Source organism: Delphinapterus leucas, chromosome 16 (genome assembly GCF_059928025.1).
Source record: "Delphinapterus leucas isolate spDelLeu-1000000601 "Yukka" chromosome 16, BTC_Dleu_Yukka2, whole genome shotgun sequence".
Taxonomy (NCBI): Eukaryota; Metazoa; Chordata; class Mammalia; order Artiodactyla; family Monodontidae; genus Delphinapterus; species Delphinapterus leucas.
The window spans coordinates 39,927,562-39,940,884 of record NC_143144.1 but is presented as its reverse complement, the minus strand read 5'-3'; the positions used below and the strand labels follow the sequence as shown (position 1 = coordinate 39,940,884).

At 37.9% G+C, this 13,323-nt stretch overlaps 1 protein-coding gene across 1 annotated transcript in view; it reads left to right on the top strand.

Annotated features, from left to right (window-relative positions):
• The window catches only part of PTPN20 (protein tyrosine phosphatase non-receptor type 20), a 37,337-nt gene extending 26,085 nt beyond the window's left edge, over window positions 1-11,252 (top strand). Inside the window, 2 exon segments of the mRNA XM_030759296.2 lie at window positions 2,390-2,605; window positions 11,033-11,252. Of these exon segments, the coding sequence (XP_030615156.2) occupies window positions 2,390-2,605; window positions 11,033-11,098 (282 nt within the window). The 3' untranslated portion in view covers window positions 11,099-11,252.
• The last annotated feature ends 2,071 nt before the right edge of the window (window positions 11,253-13,323 follow it).

Below are 13,323 nucleotides of genomic sequence, written 5' to 3'. Positions count from 1 at the left end.
GAGGGATGTTGCTTAGTATATGTGGCAGGATTCAAAGGATGAAAGGAGTTGACAGTTTGGTAAGAGAATGATTTAGGTAATCAGCCATGAAGTCTAAATTTAGGGAGATGGATGGAATCGGGCTAGGAGGAAATGGAGGACAACGAGGACAGGAGAGCTCCGCTTAGTCACATTGTTGGAGTTGAAGTGAAGCACAAATGAGGTGGTAGCGTAACAGCTCCTGCTCAGAAAATGATGTTGGAATCTAAGAACTGGAAGATTTTTGATATTGGACATTATAGGTGATGGTGAGTCCAAGGAGTGATCACATTGTGAGGACTAGAAGAAAGAAATGGTCTCCTCTTCAAGAGAGAAATAAAAATGTGAGGCTAGAGTGTCTGTTTGGTTGTTGAGATCCCAAATTTGCCTGGTCAGAATCTGTGGTAGGGTGATAGCGATGAGAAGGTGAAGCTAAGAGGTATGAAACTCAAAAGGTAGAGAGGTTTTTGTACAAAGAGAAGGAATAATGAATTGGAAATAGCATTGGGCAGCAAGCGGTATGCAACCTAATCTCTAGGCTCTGTGGTACCTGGAGTACACAGGAAAATAGGTGGCCTTGATTAGAGAGGGCTGCAGAGTGCTGTGCCCATGGGAGGCAAGGCCAGGAAGTGGAAGAAGCATTTAGGGAAGTGATGATGGTTTCCACGAGTTTACTGTGGGATGGGGGCCTGAGTGCAAAGGGAGATGTTGAAGAGCGAGAGAAGTGGGGAGGGAGGGGAAAAGGTAGAATTGAAGAGCGTGAGGATCGGAGCATAGAGTGGTGACAAAGGAGGCCAAGAATAGTAATAATGGCTGACATTGATGGAGAGCTTGCTGGCTGTGTGCTAGGCCCTGTGCTTGCTCTGTACACCTGAGGATTTGCCTGATCCTTCACTCTCCTAAGACTTGTTGATTCCCTCCTGTTCACCAAGTATTGTGCCAGATGCTGGAGATAGAAAACAGAAACAGCCTCAACCCTTACAGTCTAGTGGGGGAGGAAAACACCAGTTCCAAATAACATGTGATACTTGCTATGGCAGGAGAAGGACAGCATGCTTGGAGAATACAGGCCAGGTGGGAGGCCCAGAGGGATGATCTGTCTGCAAGGATTCAAATGCTCGGTTCCACCTGTGCACCCTTGACAAGGGCGTCTAGGATGGTGGCCTTTGGGCTGAGGCCCACAAGCCTCAAGACCATGGGGTTGATGTTTGGAGAATCTGCATCATGGCACCGTGTCAGGAAACCAGTGAGGACCACCTTCGTCCAGGTTCTCAGTGGTCAACAGTGCATGAAAGATTTAATCCCTAAGATATGTGATGGAGTGAGAGCTATCCTCAATTTGGTGCCTTCACAAGGTTTTCAAGTGTCGTTTTCCTCATCCAATTTCATGTGCCGATGATTCAAAATTGAGGTTTTCTGTTTGGAACTTAGGAAAATTGTATTTCTATTTGGAACGCAGAAAAAAGTGGTACATTAGGGAGAAGGAGAGGAGCAGTGAGAAACCCTTCCTGAGTTTTTTTACGAGGGTGCCCAGTGAAGTAAAATGAGGGCTCCACATTGGGGAAAGGGTGAACCCTCTGGAAGGGATGATCGGTAAACTCAAAGTGCTTTATCTGTCAACCCTGAGGAGAGTTCCATGGCTCCACTTTCAGGGGGTTCAGCACAAGAGTGGGGACCAGAGTCTACTCACATGGTCATTAACTGCCCAATTCTCATCACCAGAGGAGGTTGCCCCCCACCAAATCCCGGTCAAGCAGCTTGACAGCACTTATTGTTTTAATTAAATTTAGTATCATAATATTTAAGCCGAGATAGATTGCTTTTCTATCTTATTCCTAACATGTTAGCTCATCTTTCATCCTAAGTGTTTGGGATTCTTGGTTTGTTTGGACTCTTCTACATTCTCATGGTGCAGAAGAAAGATGGTAGAGTTAGATTTGGGAGGACTACACTATTGTCCCAGCTCTAAACGTATGAGCCTTCTGACCTAGCATACATCTACCAGTCAATCAAATGCTTACTTTTCATCTGTAAACTGAGGATATCACAGTGCTTGCCTCCCCAGGGTTGATGTGAGGATTAAATGAGATAATGCGTGTGAAGTCCTTAGCACAGTACCTGGCACAGAGTAAGGGCTAAATTCCTGTCACCTGTTAGTATTTTTATTTTTATTATCCTGTTACCATATAGCAATTAGTATTACTATTTCTGGCATATTAGAAATTAAAAGAAGATCTCTACTATAAGACGTTGATAAATCTCTCCTCTCTCTCCGCCTTCCTCTCCCTCCCTCCCTCCTTCTCTCTCTCCCTCTCTCCCACCCTCTCTCTTTCCCTTTCTCCCTCTCTCCCTCCCCACCCCACCCCCACAGACAGGAGCTAGTCACTTTGTAAAACACTTGCAGTTCACCAAGTGGCCAGACCATGGCACTCCTGCCTCAGCAGAAGGTTTTATAAAGTATGTTCGTTATGTGAGGAAGAGCCACCTTACAGGACCCATCATCGTTCACCGCAGTGCTGACGTGGGCCGGACAGGGGTGTTCCTATGTGTGGATGTTGTGTTCTGTGCCATTGAAAAGAACTTTCCAGTAAGTGTGTGAATTAAGCAGAGAAAATGATGCTGTTAGTAAACACTATACTTTTAACAGCCTTCTAATAACTGAAGACTAATATTTGGCCTTCAAGAGCAGCCGAGTAAATAGAGAGCCTGTGAGCTTTGGATACCTGCTTCTCACGCAGGTTCTTGGAGGTGGTTGTGAGAATTAAAGTACGCAATGCAAATGAATGGCTTCGGACAGTGTCTGGAGCGTGGTAGGTGCATCGTAAACATGAGTTCATCTTCCTTTTCTTTCCCTCCACCCACACATACTGTTTTTAGAATCTTGTTAGAGAATGTTGATGATGTGTGCCTATTTTTAATGAACAGAAATACATGCATGTGAGCACATTGGGAAAAAAAAGTAGACTTCAGAGTTAATGAGAGGTCCCTGGGTTTGACTGCCAGTTTTGCCACACATTTTAGATTTTGGTGACTTTCTGCAAATTGCTCATCTTCTCTGAAACCTAGTTTTCTCCTATGTAAAATAAGGCTAATAATATTGTTGGGTTTGAGTCAACTGTTAACAATTCTTTATTTTCCTCCTAAATTTGGAACCAGCTAAGGGAGAAACACAAGAATCAGACATATGGTGATTCTACTATGATCTTTATTACTGATTAATTAGGCAATGTGACTTTAGATCTGTGCCCCAAAAGGCCTACTTTTACTGAACTGCTTTCCTGTGCTGCAGAAGTGAGGAGGGGAAGACATTAGTTAGCAGGCACTGCGGGGTGGCGGGGGAAAGCGGCTCTCACCATGTCCACAAGGAATATGAAAATCCACACCTCGGTCGTAAGACAGCAGGGGATACGAGGCATTTGTCCTGGTAGAGGCAAATTTTGCAGAGTTATCTTTTTATCAGAACAAACGTTAAATCTCTGCTCTCTTAGGCTTTACGTAGTTACACCCCAAGAGTGGCAAACTCTCCCTTGTGATAGCAAATTGGCTGCATGGGTTCTACAACTCTCCATTCTAAGGTAGTATTACGTCGGGGGGTAGAAAAATGTCCTCTCCCAGAAACTCCCTGGAGGACAGAGGGAGTTTATTTTTCTCAGAAGCTTGAGCCAATATCTCCTAGCATTTCACTGTTTCCACTTCAGTTATAGCCCTTTCCCTAAACTGATCACTGTGGGAGATGCTGGTCCATTAAGGTCTGTCAGGACTACTCCAGGCCATACAGCTGAGAATGAGAGAGGAATGGTTTTCCAAAGCAAACTGAGAGTTTTGTTTTGTTTTTTTAAATAAAGAATGAATATAAACTGGGTGGTAAAAAAATGACAAATGTCCCCAGAATGCTGAAAATTTAAGTAGTATGAATCTGATGTTACCTGTTCCTATAATTAATGTTGTTTTATCCTTTTAACAGAAAACGCATTAGCATAATTTTATTTTATATATTCTTCATCATAATTAATTTGTTTATATATATGTTTTATTTTATACTCCTTATAGAAACTATAAAAACTATAAATATTGTATTTTGTGATTCTGAGGAGCACTTTTTTTTCCCCCATCATTATACCTTCTTTAAACTCAAAATGTGTTTTATAATAAGTCATCTGTCAGCTTAATTGACAGTGTTTTTCTTAGCATTATGTAAAATAGTGATGTATTTTACAATTAAGGATGCTTAGATTTGATGGAAAATAGTGGTTCAAAAAAAAAAGGAAATGCATCCATTGTTGCCTTATTGGCTTTTCATAGAGCCTTGAGCTGTCAAATGTTCTTACTTATGCCCCTCTCTACTCTTTTCGGAAATTCTGTCCACCAGAGCTACTTAAAGTATGGTCTTGGACCAGCAACAATCTGTGTTATTTGCAGCAAGATAAGTTTTCTGAAATTGAGAGTAAGCATTTAGAAACTTTCAAAGCAGTTTGATATCTTGCTGTGACATCCAAGAGCATGACAGCGGGTTGGCCTTGGTGAACAGGATGTAGACCAGTTTGTGCGTTGTGGAAATCACACAGGGAGTCTTACATGCTGCAAGCTGTATACCAGCCGTGTGTGGCTAACATTTTAAGATTAGTTTATCAATTATAACTCTAAAGGATATGAAAATCTGAGAACATGTAACCATATCTTTCTTTTTATTGTTATTTTATAGTCATTTTTATTTTTAAGTAAGCCTGCTTAAAAATCCTTAAAACATTGGGAGCAAACTGGCTCTTCTCTTGCCAGCACTGGTATTGCTCTGTAGTTGAAACATTCTCGATAGAACTTTCCCCTCTAACCGTCTTCAACATGCAATAACAGTTGTTAATTATCAGTTACCATATTATCACATAATGAAGTGAGTGATCCAAAATTTAACACATTAACCTTTACGAAATCAAAAATTCTTACCACATCACTAAACACACTGTCCAGTTCATCTGGCAGAGTTCTTTTTTTTTTTTTTTTTTTGGTAGCAAGACTTTCTTGATGAAGCAGTGTGTTGGTTTATCTTTTGGGATAAATTCTTTAATCTGTATAACTACCTCAGACTTGTTTTGTTGTCATTGCAGCTCTACTACCAGAACATAATCCTACACAAAACTTACAAATTACATTTGATGACAGTGTAGTACTTTGCATTTTTAGGCAATTTAAGACTAGTTAGTTGTGTTTATCAGTAATCAAACTGAGAAAAGAACGAATTCTTCCTTCTTATCACATCATTTTCAAATCACACATATACTGAATCACTGTGTTAGCAATAGCTGTGCAGTCAGTAAGTTGCAATGGTAAATACTCTGCTACTTTTGTTTTGTGAGTTGGTACCACTTCGCATCACTAGCCAGTCCCTGAATTCGTCAAGCTGTGGCTTCATTAGAAAATGGTACTTTAACTATCTTTTTTTGCCATACCTTCAGCTCAGATTTTCAATAAAGCACCTTCAGTACAGTCCGTCACCATTATCTGGCAATCGTGTAAGGGTTTTTAGTCTTAGCAATTCAAAGTGCTACTTTGTAAGTCTGCAGAGTATTAATGTTACGTGTGAAATGTTGAACATGAGCTTTTTATTTTAGTACTTTTAAAATAATTCTTTTGTCTTGGAACTTATTGCTTTTGTTCTGTAAGTGACAAGTACATTTTAATGGTTTCTTTGCTTTGTTAGCAAGTACATCTTTGCAATTAATACAAGTGTGGTTTTAGCAATTCACAATTAATAATGGCTATAAAACTCAATGTATGAGGAATCATAATGCTAGGTAAAATTAACATGAACTCTTTTGGTCTTCATTTCTTTGTAGTTACTTACACTATTATCATTTGGTTAACCACTACAGCTATATTCAGAAAAGCTGTGCCTTTTCTTGTCAAGACAATCCAGGGCAGCAGCTTTTGCCATCAGTAAATTAAGGTTAAAAATGAATAATACAAATATATTTTCATAATTTGCCTAATCTTAAATTACAAATTAACAGACTTTCAAGAAACAATGGTTTTTAAATTCATTGAAGTTCCATTTTATCAATATTTCCTTTTATGGATCATGCTTTTGGTGTCAAGTTTAAAAACTCCTCACCTAGCCTAAAGAATTTTTAGGTCCTAAAGAATTTTTCCTATGTCCTTTTCTAAAGTTCTGTAGTCTTATGTTTTACATTTAAGTCCATAGTCCATTTTGAGTTAATTTTTTTATAAGGGGCAAGGTTTAAGTCAAGGTTCACTTGCCATTCTTCCTCCACTGAATTGTTTTTACACCTTTGTCAGAAATCATTGGGAATATTTGTATGGGGCCTATTTCTAGTTCTATATTCTGTTTCATTGATCTATGTGTCTATCCTTTCGCCATTACCACACTTTGGATTCCTATAGCTATATAGGAAGTCTTAATATCAGGGAGAGTGATTCCTTCTCTTGCAAAATTGTTTTAACCATTATAGGTCTGTGCCTTTCCATATAAATTTTAAAATTAGCTTGTCTGTGTTTACAGAAAAGCTTGAGGGATTTTGATAGGATGAATTGACATTTTTACTATGTTGGATCTTCCAATATGAATGTGGTATGTCTCTCAATTTATTTAGGTCTTCTTTGATTTCTTTCATCAGCATTTTGTCATTTTCAGCATGTAGCTTCTGTACGTGTTTTGTTGGATTTATTTTATTGTAAATGGTATTGTGTTTTTACTACCATGTTCGTTGTGTGTACACATATGTACAAATAAGTTGATTTTTGTGTTTTTAAAACATATTTATTTATTTATTTGGTTGTGCCGGGTCTTAGTTACAGCACGTGGGCTCCTTAGTTGCGGCAGACGGGCTCCTTAGTTGTGGCATGTGAACTCTTAGTTGCAGGATGCATGTGGGATCTAGTTCCCTGACCAGGAATTGAACCTGGGCCCCCTGCATTGGGAGCATGGAGTCTTAACCACTGTGCCACCAGGGAAGTCCCCAAATGCAGTTGATTTTTGCATGTTGATCTTGTATCCTATGATCTTGTTGAACTCACTTATTAGTTCTAAGAGGTTTTTTTGTCCTGTTTTGTTTTGTTTTCAGATTCCTTGAGAGTTTCTGCATAGACAATCATTCCATCTGCAAGTAGGGACACACTTACCTCTTCCTTTCCAATTCATTTGCCTCATATTTCTTTTTTATGGTCTTATTGCGCTACCTGGTACTTCAAGTGTGTTGAAAACAGATGGTGAGAGCAGACATTCTTGCCATCACTAATATTAGGGGGAAAGCAAATTAAAATTATTTGTTCTATGAAAGATGCTATGAAGTGGATGAAAGGTCAAGCTATAGACTTGGAGAAACTGTTTGCAATCCACATATCCAACAAAGGTCTCACATTTAGAGTATATAAAGAACCCTCAAAACTCAATAGTAAAATAAATAAATAAATAAATAGGCAAGTAATTCAGTTAGAAAATGGGTAAAAGACATGACATTTCAACAATGAGGATGTATTGATGATAAATAAGCACATGAAAAGACGCTCAGCTTCATTAACCTTTAGGGAAATGAAATTAAAACCATGATATTCAGCTGCATGAGCTGCTTGTAAATTTTGTAGATTAATCCTTTGTCAGTTGCTTCATTTGCAAATATTTTCTCCCATTCTGAGGGTTGTCTTTTCGTCTTGTTTATGGTTTCCTTTGCTGTGCAAAAGCTTTGAAGTTCCATTAGGTCCCATTTTTAATTTTTGTTTTTATTTCCATTTCTCTAGGAGGTGGGTCAAAAAGGATCTTGCTGTGATTTATGTCATAGAGTGTTCTGCCTATGTTTTCCTCTAAGAGTTTGATAGTGTCTGCCCTTACATTTAGGTCTTTAATCCATTTTGAGTTTATTTTTGTGTATGGTGTTAGGGAGTGTTCTAATTTCATTCTTTTACATGTAGCTGTCCAGTTTTCCCAGCACCACTTACTGAAGAGGCTGTCGTTTCTCCACTGTATATTCTTGCCTCCTTTATCAAAGATAAGGTGACCATATGTGCGTGGGTTTATCTCTGGGCTTTCTCTCCTGTTTCACTGACGTATATTTCTGTTTTGGTGCCAGTACCATACTGTCTTGATTACTGTAGCTCTGTAGTATAGTCTGAAGTCAGGGAGCCTGATTCCTCCAGCTCCTTCTTCTTTCTCAAGATTGCTTTGGCTATTCGGGGTCTTTTGTGACAAAGGATTAATCTCCAAAATTTACAAGCAGCTCATGCAGCTCAATATCAAAAAAACAAACAACCCAATCCAAAAATGGGCAGAAGATCTAAATAGACATTTCTCCAAAGAAGATATACAGATTGCCAACAAAAACATGAAAGAATGCTCAACATCATTAATCATTAGAGAAATGCAAATCAAAACTACAATGAGATATCATCTCACACCGGTCAGAATGGCCATCATCAAAAAATCTACAAATGATAGATGCTGGAGAGGGTGTGGAGAAAAGGGAACCCACTTGCACTGTTGGTGGGAATGTAAATTGATACAGCCGCTATGGAGAACACTATGTAGGTTCCTTAAAAAACTAAAAATAGAACTACCATACGACCCAGCAATCTCACTACTGGGCATATACCCTGAGAAAACCATAATTCAAAAAGAGTTATGTACCACAATGTTCATTGCAGCTCTATTTACAATAGCCAGGACATGGAAGCAACCTAAGTGTCCATCGACAGATGAATGGATAAAGAAGATGTGACACATATATGCAGTGCAATATTACTCAGCCATAAAAAAGAAACGAAATTGAGTTATTTGTAGTGAGGTGGATGGACCTAGAGTCTGTCGTACAGAGTGAAGTAAGTCAGAAAGAGAAAAACAAATACCATATGCTAACACATATATATGGAATCTTAAAAAAAAAATTGTCATGAAGTACCTAGGGGCAAGATGGGAATAAAGACATAGACCTACTAGAGAATGAACTTGAGGATATGGGGAGGAGGAAGGGTAAGCCGTGACAAAGTGAGAGAGTGGCATGGACATATATACACTACCAAACGTAAAATAGATAGCTAGTGGGAAGCAGCCGCATAGCACAGGGAAATCAGTTCGGTGCTTTGTAACCACCTAGAGGGGTGGGATAGGGAGGGTGGGAGGGAGGGAGACGCAAGAGGGAAGAGATATGGGGACATATGTATACGTATAACTGATTCACTTTGTTATAAAGCAGAAACTAACATACCATTGTAAAGCAATTATACTCCAATAAAGATGTTAAAGAGAAAACCATAATAAAATATCACTAGACATCCATCAGAAAGGCTAATATAAAAAATAATGACAACAACAAATGCTGGTGAATGTTTGAAAAAACTAGATTACTCATATGTTGCTTATAGGAATGAATGTAAAATGGTATATCCAGTCTGGAAAATAGTTTTAAATTTTCTTTAAAAAAAACAAAAGCAGAACTAAACTAAACTTACCATATAACCTTAGGAATAACACTCGGGTATTTATTCCATAGAAGTGAAAACTTATGTTCACACATAAACCTGTATGTAAATGTTCATAGCAGATCTATTTATAATAGCCAAAAACTGGGAAACAACCTAGATGTTCTTCAACAAGTTTAATGGTTAAAAAAATTGGTACCTGTCCATACTGTGGAATACTATTTAGCAATAAAGAGGAATGAACTACTGATACACTCAATTTGGATGAATCATGAGGTAATTAGACTAAATGAAAAAAAAGTTAGTCTCGAAAAGTTACATATTACATGATTCCATTATGTAATCCCCTTGAAATAACAAAACTATAGAGATCGAGAACAGTTTACTGGTTGCCAAGCGTTGGGGGTTGGGGTGGGTGGGTAGTTCTAATGGATAACAGGAGGAAGTCTTGTGGTGGAACTGTTGTGCATCTTGATCGTGGTTGCAGTTGCATGAATTTTCACATGTGATAATATTTTATAGAACTATACATACACATACATGCCCACTCTCACAAAAGATTGCATGTTAAACTGGCAAAATCTGAATAAGCTCTGTAGATTGTACCAATGTCAATTTTTTGGTTTTGATATTATACTCTAGTTGTAGAGGATGGTATAATTGGGAGAAACTAAGTGAAGGATACACAGACTCTCTCTGTACATTTTTTTGCAACTTATTATGTATCTATAATTATTTCAATATAAAAATTTTTAAAGGCTTAATTAACATTTAAAATTATTATAGAAATGACAAATTATAGAAATGAATGTTTACATTTTCTCTGATTTTTGTGTACTTTTGGATTATAGCTGACAGTTGACAAACCTTAAATTTCATGTGGTTTTGCTGCACATGACTCGTCCTCAGCTTACACCGCATGTGACTTTTCAGGCAAGTTCAGCAACACCTGAGCTGGCCTAGATCTTGTTCCACTGATGAGGCTGCTCAATGTCACACCGCTGTCAGATTGCCGTAAGAGTTTCTAAACACTTATTACCAGTTTCTGGACTCATCTCATTGTGGTCTAGCAACATCCCTTTGCAGACCTGCACCAGCTTAGTGACCACACTGGGTAGTGCTGGTCTCCGTGCACAGGTGCAGAATCTGGTGTTGGGCCAACTGTTGCTCAGGGTCTCCATTTGAGTTGAGAGGGCTCTTTATATGAGAAACAGCTGTGTTACTGTTGTGGCCAGAAAAATTCTTCTATGCTTCAGACTTTTGCAGAATCACAGTGCTGCTTTAAGTTCTCCCTTCTGAGAACAGAAAAGTATACACAGGGGCAAATTTGTTGTTATTTCTTTTGGAGAACATTTCTTATTATAAATGATTGCTTCCTGCTTTTTCCTGGAAACCCATTTAAACAAGTCTTCCTTATCCATTAGACAAGGTTAAACATAGTACATTTTCTTATGACTGAAAGTGAGAACTTTCTGGTTAAATCTTGAGATATCTTTTACTGGAAAGAAGTATGGCGTACTCCTTTGGCATCTGTGGGTTTTGTGTTTTCCCCCTCTATGGATAATACAAAATTACTGTCATCCTGTTACAGTTCAACATCATGAATATAGTGGGCCAAATGAGAGAACAACGTTATGGAATGATCCAAACAAGGTAAATCTCACCGCATAAATTCTAATAAGAACAATAATGAATATAAAGATGAACATTGTATAGCACATTACAATTTGTAAAGCTCTTTTGTCTACACAGTTTCATTGAATTCTCACCGTTTGAGGTAGACATTAGTTATGCTCTGATATTACTGATGAAATACTTCAAGTTCAGAGCAATGAAGTTTGTTCCATAATGTCATTCAGACAGCAAGTAGAGGAGCCAAGACTGAAACTGAAGTCCGCTAATGCCCACACACATGCTTAGTCCATAATGCCATTTTAAGTAACATCTCTAAAGTTATTTTCCATAAATTTCTGGATGGCAATTTTGGGATATTTATTTGCAACTAAAATATCAAAGTCACTGACATGTCATAAAAAGACAATCATTTATGTCACAGATTAGTTACATTAATCATTGGGGGATCAAGAGAATATGGATAATGAAAATAAACAGGTACCCCTAAATCTTTTTTAGGGTTTTTTTAGGCAATGTTCAATGATATGAAGTGTTTCATTTGAACTAGGCTACGTCTAAAAAAAAGCTTAAATTTGATTTATCCAGTGAAGATATAAAGAGATTGAGATTGAGTCAGTTTCCCTTCTGTTCAGTTAAGCTTCAGTTAACTAGTTCTAGACCAAGAACTATATTATTAACATTTATCTGCCTGATATTTTTAAAAATGTATTTACATAAAGAAGTTCTTGGTTAAATGTTTGCTCTTTTTAAGCACTTTTCTTTGTGGTGGAAAAGTACAAATGTGTTTTCTGAAAGTGGATATTGATATTCAATTAACATTCCATTGTTTTTCATAGATATATATGTATTTAGGAGCAGTATATCCTTTGTTATAAAATTGTGCTTCAAGTTCTTCAGAAGCTTCTGACTTTAAAGTAAGAAAGACTTCTGTTGCTTCACACTTGAAATTACCAAGTGTCTTGGCGCCTCCTCAAAAAGAACATGTTCGAGCTGTGCTGAAGGGCTTTGCTTATGCAAATGTGCTGTCTTGGTGTATCATTTGACTTTCTTTCTGACAACTCCCTGAAGGCAGCATCATTTGGTTTGGGGTGGACGGTGTTTACCCACTGATCTTACTTAGGTAATATCAAGTACCCTCCCACATATTCCAATGAAATGAAAGTTACATAAAACAACTGCAGCCTATTTGGTTGAAGGGGTTACAGAACCCAATAAAGGACTTAAACTGTATTATTTAAGATTTTATTTGGAAAGACAGCTGAAGGGAACTGAGGATTCTGCGGATCGCAAGATCGCAAGATCGCATCGTGACCTCTTACAGGCATCTTCAAGACAGATACGTATCCATGTTTTTTAGCTAGAGTCTGTACTTGTAGGTGGTGTTTGAAAAACTTAGGTCACTAAAGAGTCCAATTAGGAGGGGTTAACTGTCTATGCAAATTGGCTTCCATTTTCCTATACTTCTACACTCCTCTGGGGCCCCAGGGACCTCGGAGGACAAGCTGCCTTTCTAGAGCAGCTGGACAAGGACCTGTTGGTCTGGGAAGCATTTTCATGGGTGGGCAGAGTTCCTCCTCTCCATCACATGAGCACTTTGGTGAATGGTCCAAAACTAAAACAGATGTTTATATAGAAAATCCAAGAGGAAATTTTTGCCCGTCTTGAGTTCTTTCCTATCCCACCCGAACACTTAACATATTACTCAGTCTGCTTTGTTAAAAGCAAATATTACATTCTACTTGCCTCTTACTCTCTGCCCTTTAGCTAACCAATAAACTTTTATATAATCTGTATTACGTACTTCTGAGTATCTCTTACAGCAGATATATTTTTCAAACTAAAATCTATGATAATTATTTTTTTCTTCAGAGTTCCATTAAATCATTTATTTCCATAACTGCCCCACCTCCACTGTAACATTTAGAAGTTGGCTTTGGGAACCAGATTTTGGAAAACCAAATTCATAGTTGTGAAAGCGAAAATTTCCATATTCTGTTTTTGAAAAGATATTGCCATTATTATATTCATCTTATTATAGGACTTTGCCTCATACAATTACAGTGATATTTTGGTCAAGAGATTTCAGTGACCAGTTATTCTTGATTATAAACTATAAAGCAAGTGATACATGTCTTTGTGTGATGTAATTCAGTGGAGATCAGAACAGTCTATGCATTATATTGGGAAAGTTTCCAATATTAATCTGTAAATCTTGAATTTTTTTTTTTTTTTTTTGAGGTACGCGGG